This window comes from Phyllostomus hastatus, unplaced genomic scaffold (assembly GCF_019186645.2).
Source record: "Phyllostomus hastatus isolate PE091 unplaced genomic scaffold, TTU_PhHast_1.1 phas_contig_150, whole genome shotgun sequence".
Lineage (NCBI taxonomy): Eukaryota > Metazoa > Chordata > Mammalia > Chiroptera > Phyllostomidae > Phyllostomus > Phyllostomus hastatus.
The window spans coordinates 28,925,709-28,940,337 of NW_025333611.1; the positions used below are offsets into that span (position 1 = coordinate 28,925,709).

Here is a 14,629-nt window from a genome sequence, read left to right on the forward strand (position 1 = left end):
ATACAATAGCCTGAAAGGGTTCATGGGGAAGACTGGTGAGGGTGGGAGGGAGAGAAGAAATTACTGGACAGCACATGAGCAGAATCTGCTGCTCTGGGAAGCAGACAGGCAGCTGGAACCTACAAAAAAGGCTATATAGCATAAAAATAGCATATAGAAATTATGCTTCCTACAGTTACCCCAATTTTAATGGGGTGAGCATGAATGATACTGAAAAGAACATGAGGGTAACAGTGTGGCCATGTTTTACCTAGATAGCAAGCAAGACAAAAATAAAGAGATTCTTAATTGCCTGAAAGGCCAACTATACAAAAAACAGTTCAATCAAGAGAATGATTTCTAGTAGCAAGCTGAAAGGTTATATCCTATGCCTTGTCTTAGACAATTTTCTAAACATCAGATTGAATAAAGGACAAAAGATACACTTATTTAAAAATGAAGGGAGGGAGGGAGGGAGGGGGAAAGACACAGTTTAGAAGGGGCCATCAATAATATTAATAGCAACAATTCTGATAGGACGAAACACTAAACTGAATCTAAGAAGTTTAAACTGGGTGACTGTCAAAACCACCAGAGACCCAAGCAACAACCACACCCACAGAGACAGGAATGGATAGAGGGGACTCAGCAGCAGCACCTCGGGAGGAAAAACCCCAAGCCGACTGACTGTGAGCTCAGTGGAATCAACAACGGAAGCCACTACCCCAAAAGCTAAAGCCATCCTGAGATCCACTGGTCAGAGCCTCCTTCCAGAATGACGGAGGCCTTGGCTGCTCTATCTTTGTGCGCCTGCCCCTGGAGCAGGCATTCGAGGAGTGCTGGCTTGCAGCTGGTGTTCAGAGAAGAGGGAGAATGAAGAGAGCCTCTGGAAAGCCTGAGCAAATCAGCCAGACCAGTGCTGTCCAACAGAAACACAGTGTGGGCCACATAAGAAAATTTTAAAAATTTTCAGTAGCCACACATTTTTTAAAGGTGAAGATTTGCACAAAGAATGTACATTTTATATACTTTTTCCATACCACATTTTCAATATCTACAGGGAGGGAGTTTCCCACTATAGAAGGAGTCCAAGAAAAGATAAGTGACAATTTACACACCAGAGTGAGAATCACAGATTCTGTGAGGTTAAGAATCACTCACTGCAGTGTAAATAGACGGACCCAATCCCCAGGAAAGGACAGAAAACTTGGCTTCCAAAGGGGAGAGCCTCCAGAGAAAGGGAAAGCTCAAACAATGCAAGGAGTACCAAATAAAAGAAGTGGGGAGTCTCTCGGTAAAGGGCCACAGATAGGATCTACAGAAAGCTGCAAGACACAGACCTACCTCTGTGCTGTCCTACCTCTTTCATGTAATGTGTATGTATGGCTGCACAGCAAGGTACCTGAAAACCAGGCATTCCATGTACCTTTGAGATTGGGAGGTGTTGTGTAGTAAAGTATATTTGGTCTTAGGCCCAGGTTCCTGGGAGGAAACTTCTAAATCCTTGGGAATCAGTAGTCACAGGAGGGTCTTTGTTATTCTTCATTGACCCAGGTAGTTTATACTAATGAGGTAACCCTGGGTGGGGCACCGAGATATATGTTATACTAATGGCTGATTGGGGATAGAAGCAGACCACTGTGTCAACCAAGTGATTATATGACTGGGATACTCAGGAGAATCCAGGCTTCAGGGAAGCAAGGGAAGATGGAGACTGAGTTCAATTAAATCACGATTCTATCAATCACGCCTACATAATGAAACCCCAACAAAAACTCGACACAGACTCAGTGGAGCTCCCTGGTTGTTGAATCGTCAGAGTGCCAGGAAGGTCAAGTGCTCTGATTCCACGGGTAGAGGGCGGAAAACTCTGTCTTTGAGACAATTAAAGAGAAAACCACAGGCTCAAAATGGCATCACTTGGATTAAAAGCCCATGATACCAAACCTAGATTTAATTGCAGTTTCAACCTCTCCCAGAAACAATCTTAATTAGCCAGTCTGTTTTCTCACCAATGAAGTAATCTGTCTGTCATGTGGACCCTTCACCATATTGCCCCCCCTAAAGAAGTAGCAATCTGCTTTGGGTTCTTTCACCCAAAAATAATCCTTTCTTTTCTTTTGTTAAGAGCGCCCTTATTCCCACTCTCTTTTACAAAACACTTCCATTTTGTACAACCCCAAGGGTGCCCTTCCAGTTGCTAGGTGGGATGCTGCCTGACTCATGAATCGCTTAATAAAGCCATTAGATTTTCACATTTACTTGGCTGAATGGTCTTTTTTTTTTTTAACAAGGCCTTTTCACACTTCACCCTATGTGTCTCTTCATTTGGCTGCTCCTGATTTTTATTCTTTACAATAAAATGTAATCATAAGTAGTATAGCACTGTTCTGGGTTCTATGAGTTAATAGCAAATTACTGAAACTGAAATGGGTCATGGGAACCCTCAAAAGTTGTAACCAATTAGTTAGCAGTGTGGATGGCCAGGGGAACCTCCAAACTTGCAGCTGTGGTAACTCCAGGTAGTTACCGACAACTGTATTTCAGAATTTTATTTTTTCATTCTATTTTATTGATTATGCTATTACAGTTGTCCTGATTTCCCCCCCTCCACACAGCACCCCTCACTCCCTCAGGCAATCCCCACACCACTGTTCATGTCCATGGGTTATGGGTGTAAGTTCTTTGGCTACTCCATTTCTATTCTGTAACATCCCCATGGCTATTCTGCAACTACCTATTTGTACTTCTTAATCCCCTCACCTCTTCACTGATTCTTCCATACCCCTTCCCATCTGGCAACCATCAAAACACTCTCCATATCATGATTCTATCTCTGTTCTTCTTGTTTGGTTAGTTTCTTTTTAGATTCAATTGTTGATAGATATGTATTTTTGCCATTTTATTGTTCATAGTTTTGATCTTCTATTTCTTAAGTAAGTCCCATTATCATATCATATAATAATGGTTTGGTGATGATGAACTTTTAGTTTTATCTTGTCTGGGAAGCTCTTTATCTGCCCTTTGGTTCTAAGCAATAGTTTTGCTGGGCAAAGCAATCTCAGCTGTAGGTCCCTGCTTTTCATGGCTTTGAGTATTTCTTGCAATCCCTTCTAGCCAGTGAAGTTTCTTTTGAGAAATCAGCTGACAGTCTTATGGGAACTCCCCTGTAGATAGCTTCTTATCTCTTGCTGCTTTTACACTTTAAACGCTCATTTCCTTTTCATGCACATATGCATCCTAGTATCTCTATCACCTTAAATGTAATTAACAGTAGAATGGTAATACAAAGCCTTTGGTTATGACTCAAGCAATGAAAAGCACTTTAATACATATATCTGAGTGGGGGATGAGGGAGTGGAGGGCATAGAGAGGGGAAGAGAGGTAAGAAAGGGGTCAAAACCAAGTCGAGAGAGGGATCACCAAACTCTGAACTCTAAGGGGCCCCTGCTTACTGATGTTCAGAATGAAATAAAAAGTATAAATAACCATGGACAAAGCTCCTGGAGCAAGGTCTCCAAAGGCCCATATAGTGCTTCTCATTGGGCAAAAGGCTGTCCATTAAACCAGTAAGTTCAAGTGGCATAGCCCTCACTGTTGGAGAGATATAAGCCTGGGGACTTTAGGCCAAGTTATTTAACCCTAAACCATAGTTTCCTAACCTGAGAAATGTTGTTATAGAAAGTACATTGTACTTGCACATAAATGGTACACAGTAGGTTCTCAGTAAGTGTCAGTTCCATTGGCTGGAGAGGCTGAGGATGACAGGGGAGGCCCACAGGGCCCTCCAGCTGCAGTACAGACCAGGGCTTCCTGCTGAGATCCAGCTGCCACGCTGCACCCTTCCCATGCCATTACTGGAACCTGTTACTCAAAGCCTTGGGCAGGCAGTGTCCTTGCTTCCTGCCTCACAGGCATACTTTCTAATATGCAGGCTACTTACTGAGGCTGGCTTCCTGAAGACAATCTTTGTCTTCAAGAAGGTTACACCTCATGCTGCCATTAACTCTTGTGAACGAGATTATGCTTAATGTAAGAGACAGAAAATGAAATTCTTCCCATTTTAATCCAAATGCCAGAATCATTAAGTTCAACAGCAGACTGACCTATGTATTATGTACATAATTAATTCATAATATTCAAAGAAAACTAAATATAAAATTAGTAATGTATTTAATGTGATTACTGATGTTTTCCTTGGAATATTTTATAGTATTAAACTGGCCTAATATCACTATAAATTCAAACATATAGGACATAAATTTTTACATAAAAGCCCCATTTCCTGTTCTTATATAATGACTAACCAAATGGTCTATGAAATCTTTTTCAAATATTAGATGTTTTACATTAAGTTATAATATCAAATAACTTGGGTATATGCTTACTATGTGTCAAATTTTTGAAATAAAATAATAATTAATAAATCAATCAATAGCATAATTTCAGTTAGCAAAAGGTAAGAACAAGACTTACCTGGAAATTAAATAGCAACTCACTCCTATTTCTTCTTACAAACCAACCACTTACATACAGATTTCTACTATTCAAATACATCGAATTAGCAGCATGTTAGGGCTCAGTGTCTTTAATTTTAAAACAAAATGATTGGGCTGAGTCTGTATCTCAGGGAAGTGCTAAGCACCTGACACACATCATCTATTTTAGACTTCAAAATAATTCTAAGATAGGTATTATCAGCATCTGTATTTTACAGACAAGAAATGGGAATTCAGGGCAGGAGTAAGTATTGGGCTGGCCAAAAACTATTAATTGTTTTCTATAGGATGGGTCTAGTAGTGCTTGGTTGTCTTTAAATTCATCTGAAACAATTTTGTTAAGACTGTGTTGTGACGGCTGTCACATCAGCATGCATTTTTCTAAAAATTATCAAAATTGGTGAATTTTTGTACAGCCATTTTAATACTGAAGATGGAAGAACATATGTAACATTTCCAGTGTAATTATGCTTTATTATTTCAAGAAAGGTAAAAATGTGACTGAAACACAAAAAATGATTTGTGCAGTGTATGGAGGAGGTGCTGTAACTGATTGAATGTGTCAAAAGTGGTTAGCAAAGTTTCTTGGTACTACTGACATTTAGGCATGTAAGTTTGCTGTAGGGCTGTCTTATGCACTGGAAGACATTTAGTACACCCTTGGTCACTACCCACTAGAAACCAATAGCGGGATATAGCCAACATACTCAATATACCCAAATCAATAAAGTTATTGGTGAAAATGAAAAATGTGCCTTTTATCTTACAGAAAAAAACACAACGGACGTTTTAGCCAATCCAATAATTTGCCAGGATGCAAACCCAGACAGTCGGATTCTTGAGCTCCATCTTGTAGCTGCTACTCCTTTTGATAGTGTCTTGTGAGTTTCACCAACGTCATTATCTATCTTTATTAGCATTAACATTAAACAGAGATGCTAAGTTTTACAGTATAGGGACTATCTATGTTTAATCATGTACATAATTAATGTAAACTAACCAAAATGGTGATTTTAGATGATGTTAAGTAATAATAAAAGACTTTCATCTTAAACATATTGTATATTAGGCGATCCCCTAAAATTTTTAGCTGATTAAATCATGTGACTAAAAATCATCACACTCTATTAAATTACTTACAGTTAAAGAAACTGCTAAAACACTTACCTCAGTCAATTTGTTGGCATGTTCACGGAAAACTTGGGCATACTCTTTAACTTCTTTCTCATTTCCATTCTTTGCAGCTTCAATCAATACTAAAAGTGGAACATTGGTTTCCAGGAATGAATCTGACACGTGGTCCATGACAGCTTTGCGAAGCTAATAATTAAATTGTAAAAGTTTGATTTGATTTCTAATAAGAAGCTGGATTACTTTTTTCTTCTGTACTTTTAAATTTAATGGAAGCTTATGATAGCTTGGCTGCACTTAATATGAAGACAACCCCCTCCCCATGTAACTCATGCAGTTATACAATCTGCAACACAGGAATCGTGTGATTGCAGGTAATCATCTAGGGAACTGCACAGAACCTTCAGTTTTCAACATTATACCCTTTTTTCTTGGGATTTACAAAATTTTCTTGGGAATCGGGAAGCTTATATCTTAAAGGAATAATAAACTAAACAGAAAGCAGCTCTGAGTTAAACTGGCACACAGCCTTGGAATATACGTAATTAGCCTAAATGGCTAAATAAAACTGAGAAGAGAGGAAAAATGTACTTTCTGGTCTATCTGAACAGAGCTGGCATACTATGAACTTTAAAACCAAAAGGTCATCTTTAAAACCATTTCTAATGCTACTTCAATAAAGGAATACAAAGATACAGTCCCTCTTTCATTTTGTTTTATATTAGACATGACAAAATGTCTCTCCACTAAGTATGGAAATTGTATTATTACTACAACTTCTTTTTAAGTCTTAATACATTGTTTTATAAATTCAGTCCTACCTTTCTTAAAGATGAAAACTCAATATGATTCTAAAATGTTAATTGAATTATTTAACATTAAATGAAGAAACTCTTTCCTCTGTTTACTAACTTGGAAAACTGAGCACCCTAAATATATCTCTACCCACCGTATGTGCACTGGAAATACATCTCCACCGAGGATGTAAGGAAACTATGAGTGCGTAACCAGCACTGGGTAAGTCAGATGAATGGCTGCAATTTCTGTCTCAGTGTATTTTCACGGGCCCCCAAGTCATTTTAAATTGATTTTCTCACCTGTACATCCTTTTCACACAAGAGCTAACTTATTCAGGCCATCCCAGTAGGACCATATCAGTCCAGGTCCCCTAGAGATTTTATTAGCCACTTAGAAGCTTATTAGCACCAAAACAGAGATAGTCAGTTTCCTGTGAAAGTCAATCCTTACCCCTTTTAAAATGTGTCGGGGCCCAGTATTTACTGAGATTTTAACCAGAACTACAAAACTGAGAGCTTGGGGAGGCAGGCAATCAGCACTTTCTTTAGCTTACCTGTCTACGCAGGTCCCTGGTCTTCTTGGTCATTTTATCTATTGCAGAATTGAGCGCATCACTTCTTTCTTTACGTCCCGCCTGGGGAAAAAAGAGATGCACCTTTTAGTGATTCACAAATAAATTTAATGATAGCCAACAGCTATTTATGTTCAAGTTAACATTGAAAAAACAGTCAATTTTTTTAAAACCCGAAGTTGGAAAATACACCGGGGGAGGCAGAACAGGGGACATGGGGAACCATGTGGCTTTGTTCATAAAAACATAACCTTAACGACTCTTAGGCTCCACATCATCTGATGATGGGAATTGAGGGAGTTTTACCAAAGTAACAGAAGCCAAGGAATAGGACTGTCACTTCAAGTTCCATTTAAAAATTTATATTTATATTTTAATCCAAGGTTCTGCATACACAAATTTCATTAACAAACCAGCTCTTCTTGAACTGCAAGCTAGAACAGGTTACATCCAATTTTGGTGAGCTCTGAGATTTGAAGAATGTCAAAATATGAAAGTTGGCACCTGGCACTAAAACAATGTGAAAATGAATTTTAAAACTAAGATACAAAGCCCTGGCTGGCGTAGCTCAGTGGATTGAGCGCGGGCTGCGAACCAAAGTGTCGCAGGTTCGATTCCCAGTCAGGGTACACGCCTGGGTTGCAGGCCATGACCCCCAGCAACCGCACATTGATGTTTCTCTCTCTCCCTCCCTTCCCTCTCAAATAAATAGATAGATAGATAGATAGATAGATAGATAGATAAAATATTAAAAAAAACACTAAGATACACTATGATGGGTCCAAGTTAACAATGAATATTATGCAGCTTGAATAAGAATGCTCTGTGAGATTACTTCATTACTTTATTTATTTTTTATAAATCTAGGCTAAGCTTAATGCAATCATGTTGCACAGATAAGAACATTCTAGCTACTCTAAGAGAGGTATATAAATCAGCCTTTCTTCACCAGTCAAGGGGATGAGTTCATCTTCACCCCAGAGAACATCCCAAGCAGAGTCAAAACAGATGGTAGTAGAGCCCTTGCTGGTGTGCCTCAGTGGATTGAGTGCTGGCTTTCCAACCAAAGGGTCGCCAGTTTAATTCCCAGTCGGGGCATATGCCTGGTCTGCAAGCCAGGTCCCCAGTAGGGGGTGCACAAGAGGCAACCACATATTAATGTTTCTCTCCCCTCTCTCTAAAAATAAATAAATACAATCTTTTTTTTTAAATTTAATAAAGAAAGTCTCAATATATTCTTAGACACTCAAGCACTCCAAGAAAATTTCTGTATATAAACCCAGTAAAGTTTGTCACTGCTCCTAGCCATGTTTTGGAGGGAGGAATCATTTACTCTAGAAAACACTTATTTATCAAAAACCCAAAGGTTGGATTAAATGACCTCATGAGAGCCCCGTTCCCTGTAACATAAAATACCCAGAAATTCCCTCAAATTGGGAAGATTTACTTAGAAAGTTATATAAAAACCACCCTTCAACTTGACTTTTGAGGGAATTATAGTCACACAATAAAATTCACTTTAAGATGCCACACCATGAATCTGTTAATTCTTTGTTCAATTACCCTAAAAATCAATTTGTCTTTCTTGTTACTTTAGGAAATAAGAAGTTTATGCCTCATGAATCAGGAGGGGGCAGTTCAGAAGCAGTTATTTACTGAAGCTTTTAGGTTATACTAGTCAGACCACCTTTTAAATCAAAGCATCTCTTTAAAAAATATACTCCAAATAGCAAGTTCAGGGTTCCAGTTATTAGTGGAACAGGGGACCTGGCCCTGAGTAGGTTTTGCCTAGGGCTAGCCAATTGTGTGTGGGTTCTTGACTGGTGTAGGAAAGACTTCACGAGTCCAGGTGATTTTGAGAGGACGTTTTTTAAAGATGGGATCAATGAAACAAAGAAGTGCTTAGGATATTGGAAGCGAAAGGAGAGCCTAAGCAAGGCTGCCCTGGCTCTCTGGAAATGTTATAGGAAAGAAATGAGCCTTAGCAGGGCTGCTGTTGGCTCCCTGAGAAGTCAGAGAAAAGGGGGCCCTGGGGGCAGGGGCAGGGGGTTAGCCTGGGACAAGCTGCTGCTGCCCACTGCTCCCTGGTTGCAAGCCTTGTGGGCTCCCTTAGAGTTTAGGAGATGCACGCCTGTGGGGGAAGAAGGGGAAGGGAATAGTGCTGGTGTGCCTGGGGTAAGGGAGCATTAGCAGGAACCTTCCTTTTGAGGGAATTTTGGGGAACTCTTGGGGAGGATCTCAACAGAATATTCATCAACTTTATGCCGATGTAACAAAATGAGATTTATTCCCTTATCTTCATCTGTCCTGGGTATGGTTGGCAAATGGCACTAATTGGATTTCTGCTATCTATCTCCCTGAGTTGGATGATTTAAGTTATTTACCCTCTGGTTAGAGAGAAGTGTACACCACTACTCTTAAGTGTCCTTGGTTTAGGGAAGATAGGATTTACTAGATGGCTGCAAACTGCTTGTTTAAGTATCTATCTCAGTTTCCCAATTCTGCTTGTCTTGGCTTATTAGCCTGTCACACAATCATTTAAAATGCAATCGGAATGAGTATACATGTATATACACACAACCTTAACAATGAACCTGGTGAAAGTAGAACATTTTTGATCTGTAAAACAAAACTTTACTTCTCTTTGAAATTACAACTGTTAGGGTTCTTTATATCTAGTTTTAGGTAAACCAAAGTAAAATGCTCAATGAATCTTTAAAATAAGTGACTCGTGACTCCCACCTAATTTGGAGACTATTCCACTGAGCAGAGAGACCAGATAGGTCATTCAATTTTTATATGGATATCCATGCTAAACAGTGACAAAAGGGCTTAGAAGAAAAATATAAGGCATGTTTGGGGTTTTAGCATAAAGCTTCTCATTGGCAAGTAAATGCCAGCTGAGAAGCAAAGGTTATTGGCTGGGACAGTCTCCAGCAACACAGTTCTGGCTGACATAGTGAAGAGCTTTCAAAACCCATTTTTAATAGAAGCTTGAAGAAGCTCCCCCACATTCCTTTGTCCTGCGTGAACAGACTTCTATTAGTTTAAACACACTGTTTACTGAGCACCTACTCTGCATCCACTGGAGTAGGCAGGACCAGTCATAATCCTTCTATCAGAGGCTTTATAATCTGAGGTAAAATAATTCAGAGTAACACTAATTCAGCAATACCCTGTATCATGCTGGGCCTCTAGTGGGTCAAAGTAGTAACAGTTATGCAGAAGGTTACATTTAAGTTAGGTGTTGTTTTTTTTAAAGTATTAAGAACTAGAATTTCATAAGGGTTTTACCCATTTTGGAGGTAACCTCTGAAATAACAGCGTTTCCCCCAGAAGGAACTGACTCCTGCCTCAGAAAGAGTGAGCAAGCACTCTCCCACAACAAATGTACAACATGCCCGACCACTCACACCCCTGCCACAGAGGCAGGTCTCACTGCTGCAGCTGGTGCACATGGCCGCCAGTCTGTCACCCACAACCGAGCCCACCTCTGAAGGCCCTGACTGCACTCCAACCCTTCCCTGCTTTGAGAAGGGATACAATAAGCAGCAGTCAAGAAGGGATGAAGTATGTCCCTGGCATCACTGGAGGCACCTCAGGGGGCATTTTAGTCCCTAGAAACAATGTGACAAAGGTTAACAGGATCCACCTAAAGGGTAAAGGCACAAGATAAACTCAGCGCTTCCAGGGAAAAAACCACAGTGAAAACATCCAGTTCTTTCTGGAAAAAACACGCTATATGCTGAAGGGGCTATCTGGTCTCTTCAGCGAGGCCTCTTCAGCCAAAGACTTCCTTCTCGTCTTGTTCTGCTTTCTCCCTGCCGGAGCCCAGCCATCACCATTACTTCAGTGACCATGGTCACTCTGCCATCTTCCATGTTATGACCCACCCACTGCATCTTAATTCTTCAGGCATGCCATGCTCTCTCACCAACTTAAAATACTCTTCTCCCCTTCTAGTTCCTATCCATCCTTTAGATGAGACAGCATACTTCCTGGAGCCACCCCCAATTCTAAGTTCAAGTTAGAAGCCCCTCTGGAGTGCTCCCACAGCACCTTATACTTTTCCCCAGAGCCAGTTTCAAGTCATACCTGTCTCTCTCCATTTGGACATGAATGAAATGAGAAATGTTATCAAAGTCACTGGACTTAATGTGTGATCTATACAGCAAATTACTGGTCTCCTGATTTCCTGTTATTAGTCAAAATATAAGGGTTTCAAATAATGCCAAATACTGCTTTCTATCTTCATTTTAATATACTAGAGTAAGGCTGGAGAGAGTAGCAGAGAAGGGCAAAATCCAAAATTTTAATCCTGAAACATTTAGGGACTATTTAAAAGAAAGTAAGAAGGTATGATTAGTTCAACAGGAAGGTCTAACTAGATACAATGTCTCCATCAGCCACCAGAAAATTAAACAGAATTTAAAAACTAAAACCATGGCATTCCACAAGACCCAAGTAAGAATGAGCATCTGAAGCAGCCCCCTCTCCCCATCACCAAAACAACAAGAGAAATGAATGAAGCAGCACCATAGGTAAAAAAACAGGAAAAGGCTGTCATCCGTGGAGCAGAGGCCTTTAAGTAAAGCCGGGGTGAGGATGTGGTATCTATGGTGCTGCTGGAGGCTTGAGTGAAGAATAGGGAGCTATAATATTAAAGATACACTCATGGAAAATGTCTGAACACCAAAGAACACTAGCATCACCTATTAGAGAGCCAATCCATGTTTTCATGAGTTCGACTAAAATAAAAGCTCTGCTGTTGACTGGGCAACACATTATCATGCACTAAACATTTGGGGAATAACATGAGAAACAACTTGACCTGGTTGTTCTACCTGGCCCACAGATGGCTGATGGGCTCTGCATAAGCTGAATGTGATGAGAGTCACTGAGAGCCTTAGGCAAAGACTAAGAGCTCAATATTAGAATATAATGGTTATATATACCTGCATTTCCAAATTCCTTTCAAAGAGTACCCTCTCCTTCAATTGCAAAGAACAGAAATTTCCAGCTTGCCTACTGTTACCTAGTTCATGCTAATTTTTTTTTTAAAAAAGTGGTAGGGAACACTAATGTAACAGACATATTACCCCACTTTCCTTTTCTTCCCCTTACAGACAACAGAAGTCTAAAAATGAGCTTTACTGGTTTGCCTGGGAATTCTTGCAGATGACAGCCAGCCTTACATACCACCTATAGATTTTTCTCAGCTTGATGCTGCATTTACACCTGAAAATATGCCCAGCTATCTGTCTAAATGTCCTATCAGTTATAATAAGCTTAGGTATTTTCAGCTCTGGCCATAGACACATGTTAGAATATGGCTTTTCAGGTATTCCAACATGGTGTGACTATACCATGTCCAGCTACATGGCTGCTACAGCACAGAACTGCAATCAACTGAATCACAATGAATTTGTGGCACCTTTCCCTCAAATCCTGGGAGATCAGAATGAGCATGTGAACTATTTCTGTCTCTTTCTGGGGGATAAAAAATGACAAAAATCCATGGTAGAGAAAAGTGAGAGAGCCAATCCCAAGACGTCCCTGGCACAAGCTGAAGCATATAGCTGAGATGTTCCAATCTCTTTTCAGACACCAGGATTCCCCCCCCCCTTAAAAAAGAGAGTAATCATCTACTTGTTAAACAGCTTCTGTGCATAGTAATTTGGGAAGTTCTCAGAAGCACAAACAGGTATAAAAACCCAACAGGTATACAAATTAAATATATAAAGGTCAATTAAAAATTTAAATTTGAAGCTACTAACAACCTGGGGGGAGGGGGATAAGGGCTGCATCCTGAGCAACTAGGTCTATGGCTGCCATATAGCAAGTGTTCAATAAATGTTTGTTGAATTAATAGATTAAGGAGTTTGGCCCTGGCTCAGAGGTTTCTACTTCAAGTTTTGCCTTTAGAGGATATTGTGGGTATATTGTGGGTAATTGTGGGTATATTTCAGAAGGATTTTTAAATGCTCAGTTAACTGGTAAAACTGGACTGAAATTTGTGATAAACCAGGGAGGTCTTTTGGTTTCTATACTGATTAAAAAAAAAAAAATTCTAAAGGGCTCTCAGACCCTCTCTGCCCTACTTAAGATAATGGTTTAACAGGGAATCCTTGTTTACTAAAGATTCTACAACATCTTATGTTCACCAACTGGTGCAAGTATGGGTTTGTTTTAATATTTTAAAAAGCTTCTCATCAGTTTAGCCATTCTTTAAAATTAAGTACATAGAGCAAAACCATACACTTTTCAAAGACAAATGACTAACTGAAATAAGTATGTAAGATATTTGGCAAAGTCAGTTTATTTAATAAGGAAAAATATCTTAAAAATCTTTAAGAAAATGACCAATTTTAGGAGTGGGGTGTGGAATGAGCAAATGAAATACAGTCTACAGAAAAGAACAAACACTATACCTACATACAAAATGATACAAACCAAAAAGCATTTTTCACCTATCAGATTCCCAGATATTTTAAAAGTTTGCTGGTTTCCAACATGGTGTTTGGGGGAGAACTTGAGTGGGTAGCTAGTGCATATTCATAGGCAACTATGGGCAGTTTGAAATAGTTTAAAAATTTTTGCAAGGCAATATGGCAGTGTCTATCAATTCTAAAGATACACATCCCTTAACCTGAAATTTCATGGTTAGAAACTTATATTAATACAAACTTGACTAAGAATGCAAAGATATTAAAAGATATTCATTTTATTCTATTTACAAAAGCTATAAGCCTCAAAACAAACATGTAAGTTGCAGTACAGCCATATATGAAAAAAGCTATGCAGTCCTTAGATACACACCCACATCCACAAACATACAGATGGGAAAAACTATGAAGCCACTGGAAAGACAGACAGACAGACAGACCCCTCAGCCTTCCCCCACACAGAACAAGCAGCAGGACAGAATCAGCTCCCACAAGAGCTCAAGCCTCAGCAAGCCACATTTCAGCAACATGAGTACACACATCTCAACTGCAGCTATAATGTTACATGCTGCAATAGCCTTTCATAATAAGAAATGATCTTTCACTCTTTGGGCCAAATTCTTGTTATTGATTTTCTCTGCATTGATGACATTACATATTTCAATATTTTTTGCTTGCCTCAGCTCATGTCGCTGTCCCTCTAACCCACAGCAAATTTAAGAAGGTTCTGAGGGAATGGGACATTTCCAAGCTTCAGCAACCAAAACTTGCTAGCATCTAGACAATATACATGCAAATTCATCCTTTTAAATTTAGCCAATTGAGTCAAAGAGTCCTCTAAAACTGAAAGGGATTCTTTAAGGAAATATGAATGTGTATCTTACTCTTAATTCTATCCTGTGCAAATGGCTCTGAATACAGCACATGGCCATCTATGTAGGCAGGAGGAAATACATCTAAATAAAAAGCTACTCGAAATGTGGAGAGGAAAAAGCAGGAAGGACAAATCCAAACTTGGTTGTATTTTAGAATAATGGAGTGGGAGAGGGAAGGGGGCGCGAGGAGAAGGAAGAAGAAGAAGCCTGCCTTGCTATCAGGTATTGTGATCCCTCCCACTTTGTTCTTCTTTCTCAAGATTGCTACGGCTATTCAGGGCCATTTATGGTTCCATATAAATTTTTTAAATGTTTGTTCTATTTATGTGA

The 14,629-nt window shown here is 39.5% G+C and overlaps 1 protein-coding gene across 3 annotated transcripts in view; it reads right to left on the reverse strand.

Annotated features, from left to right (window-relative positions):
* CTNNA1 (catenin alpha 1) overlaps nt 1-14,629 on the reverse strand; it is a 294,712-nt gene that overhangs the window by 37,379 nt on the left and 242,704 nt on the right. For all 3 annotated transcript variants that reach the window (XM_045819887.1, XM_045819869.1, XM_045819877.1), the window contains exons 8-9: nt 6,961-7,041; nt 5,646-5,798 (exon numbers count right to left, since the gene is read on the reverse strand). In XM_045819887.1, coding sequence (XP_045675843.1) covers nt 5,646-5,798; nt 6,961-7,041 — 234 coding nt within the window. The remainder of the gene's footprint in view (nt 1-5,645; nt 5,799-6,960; nt 7,042-14,629) is intronic.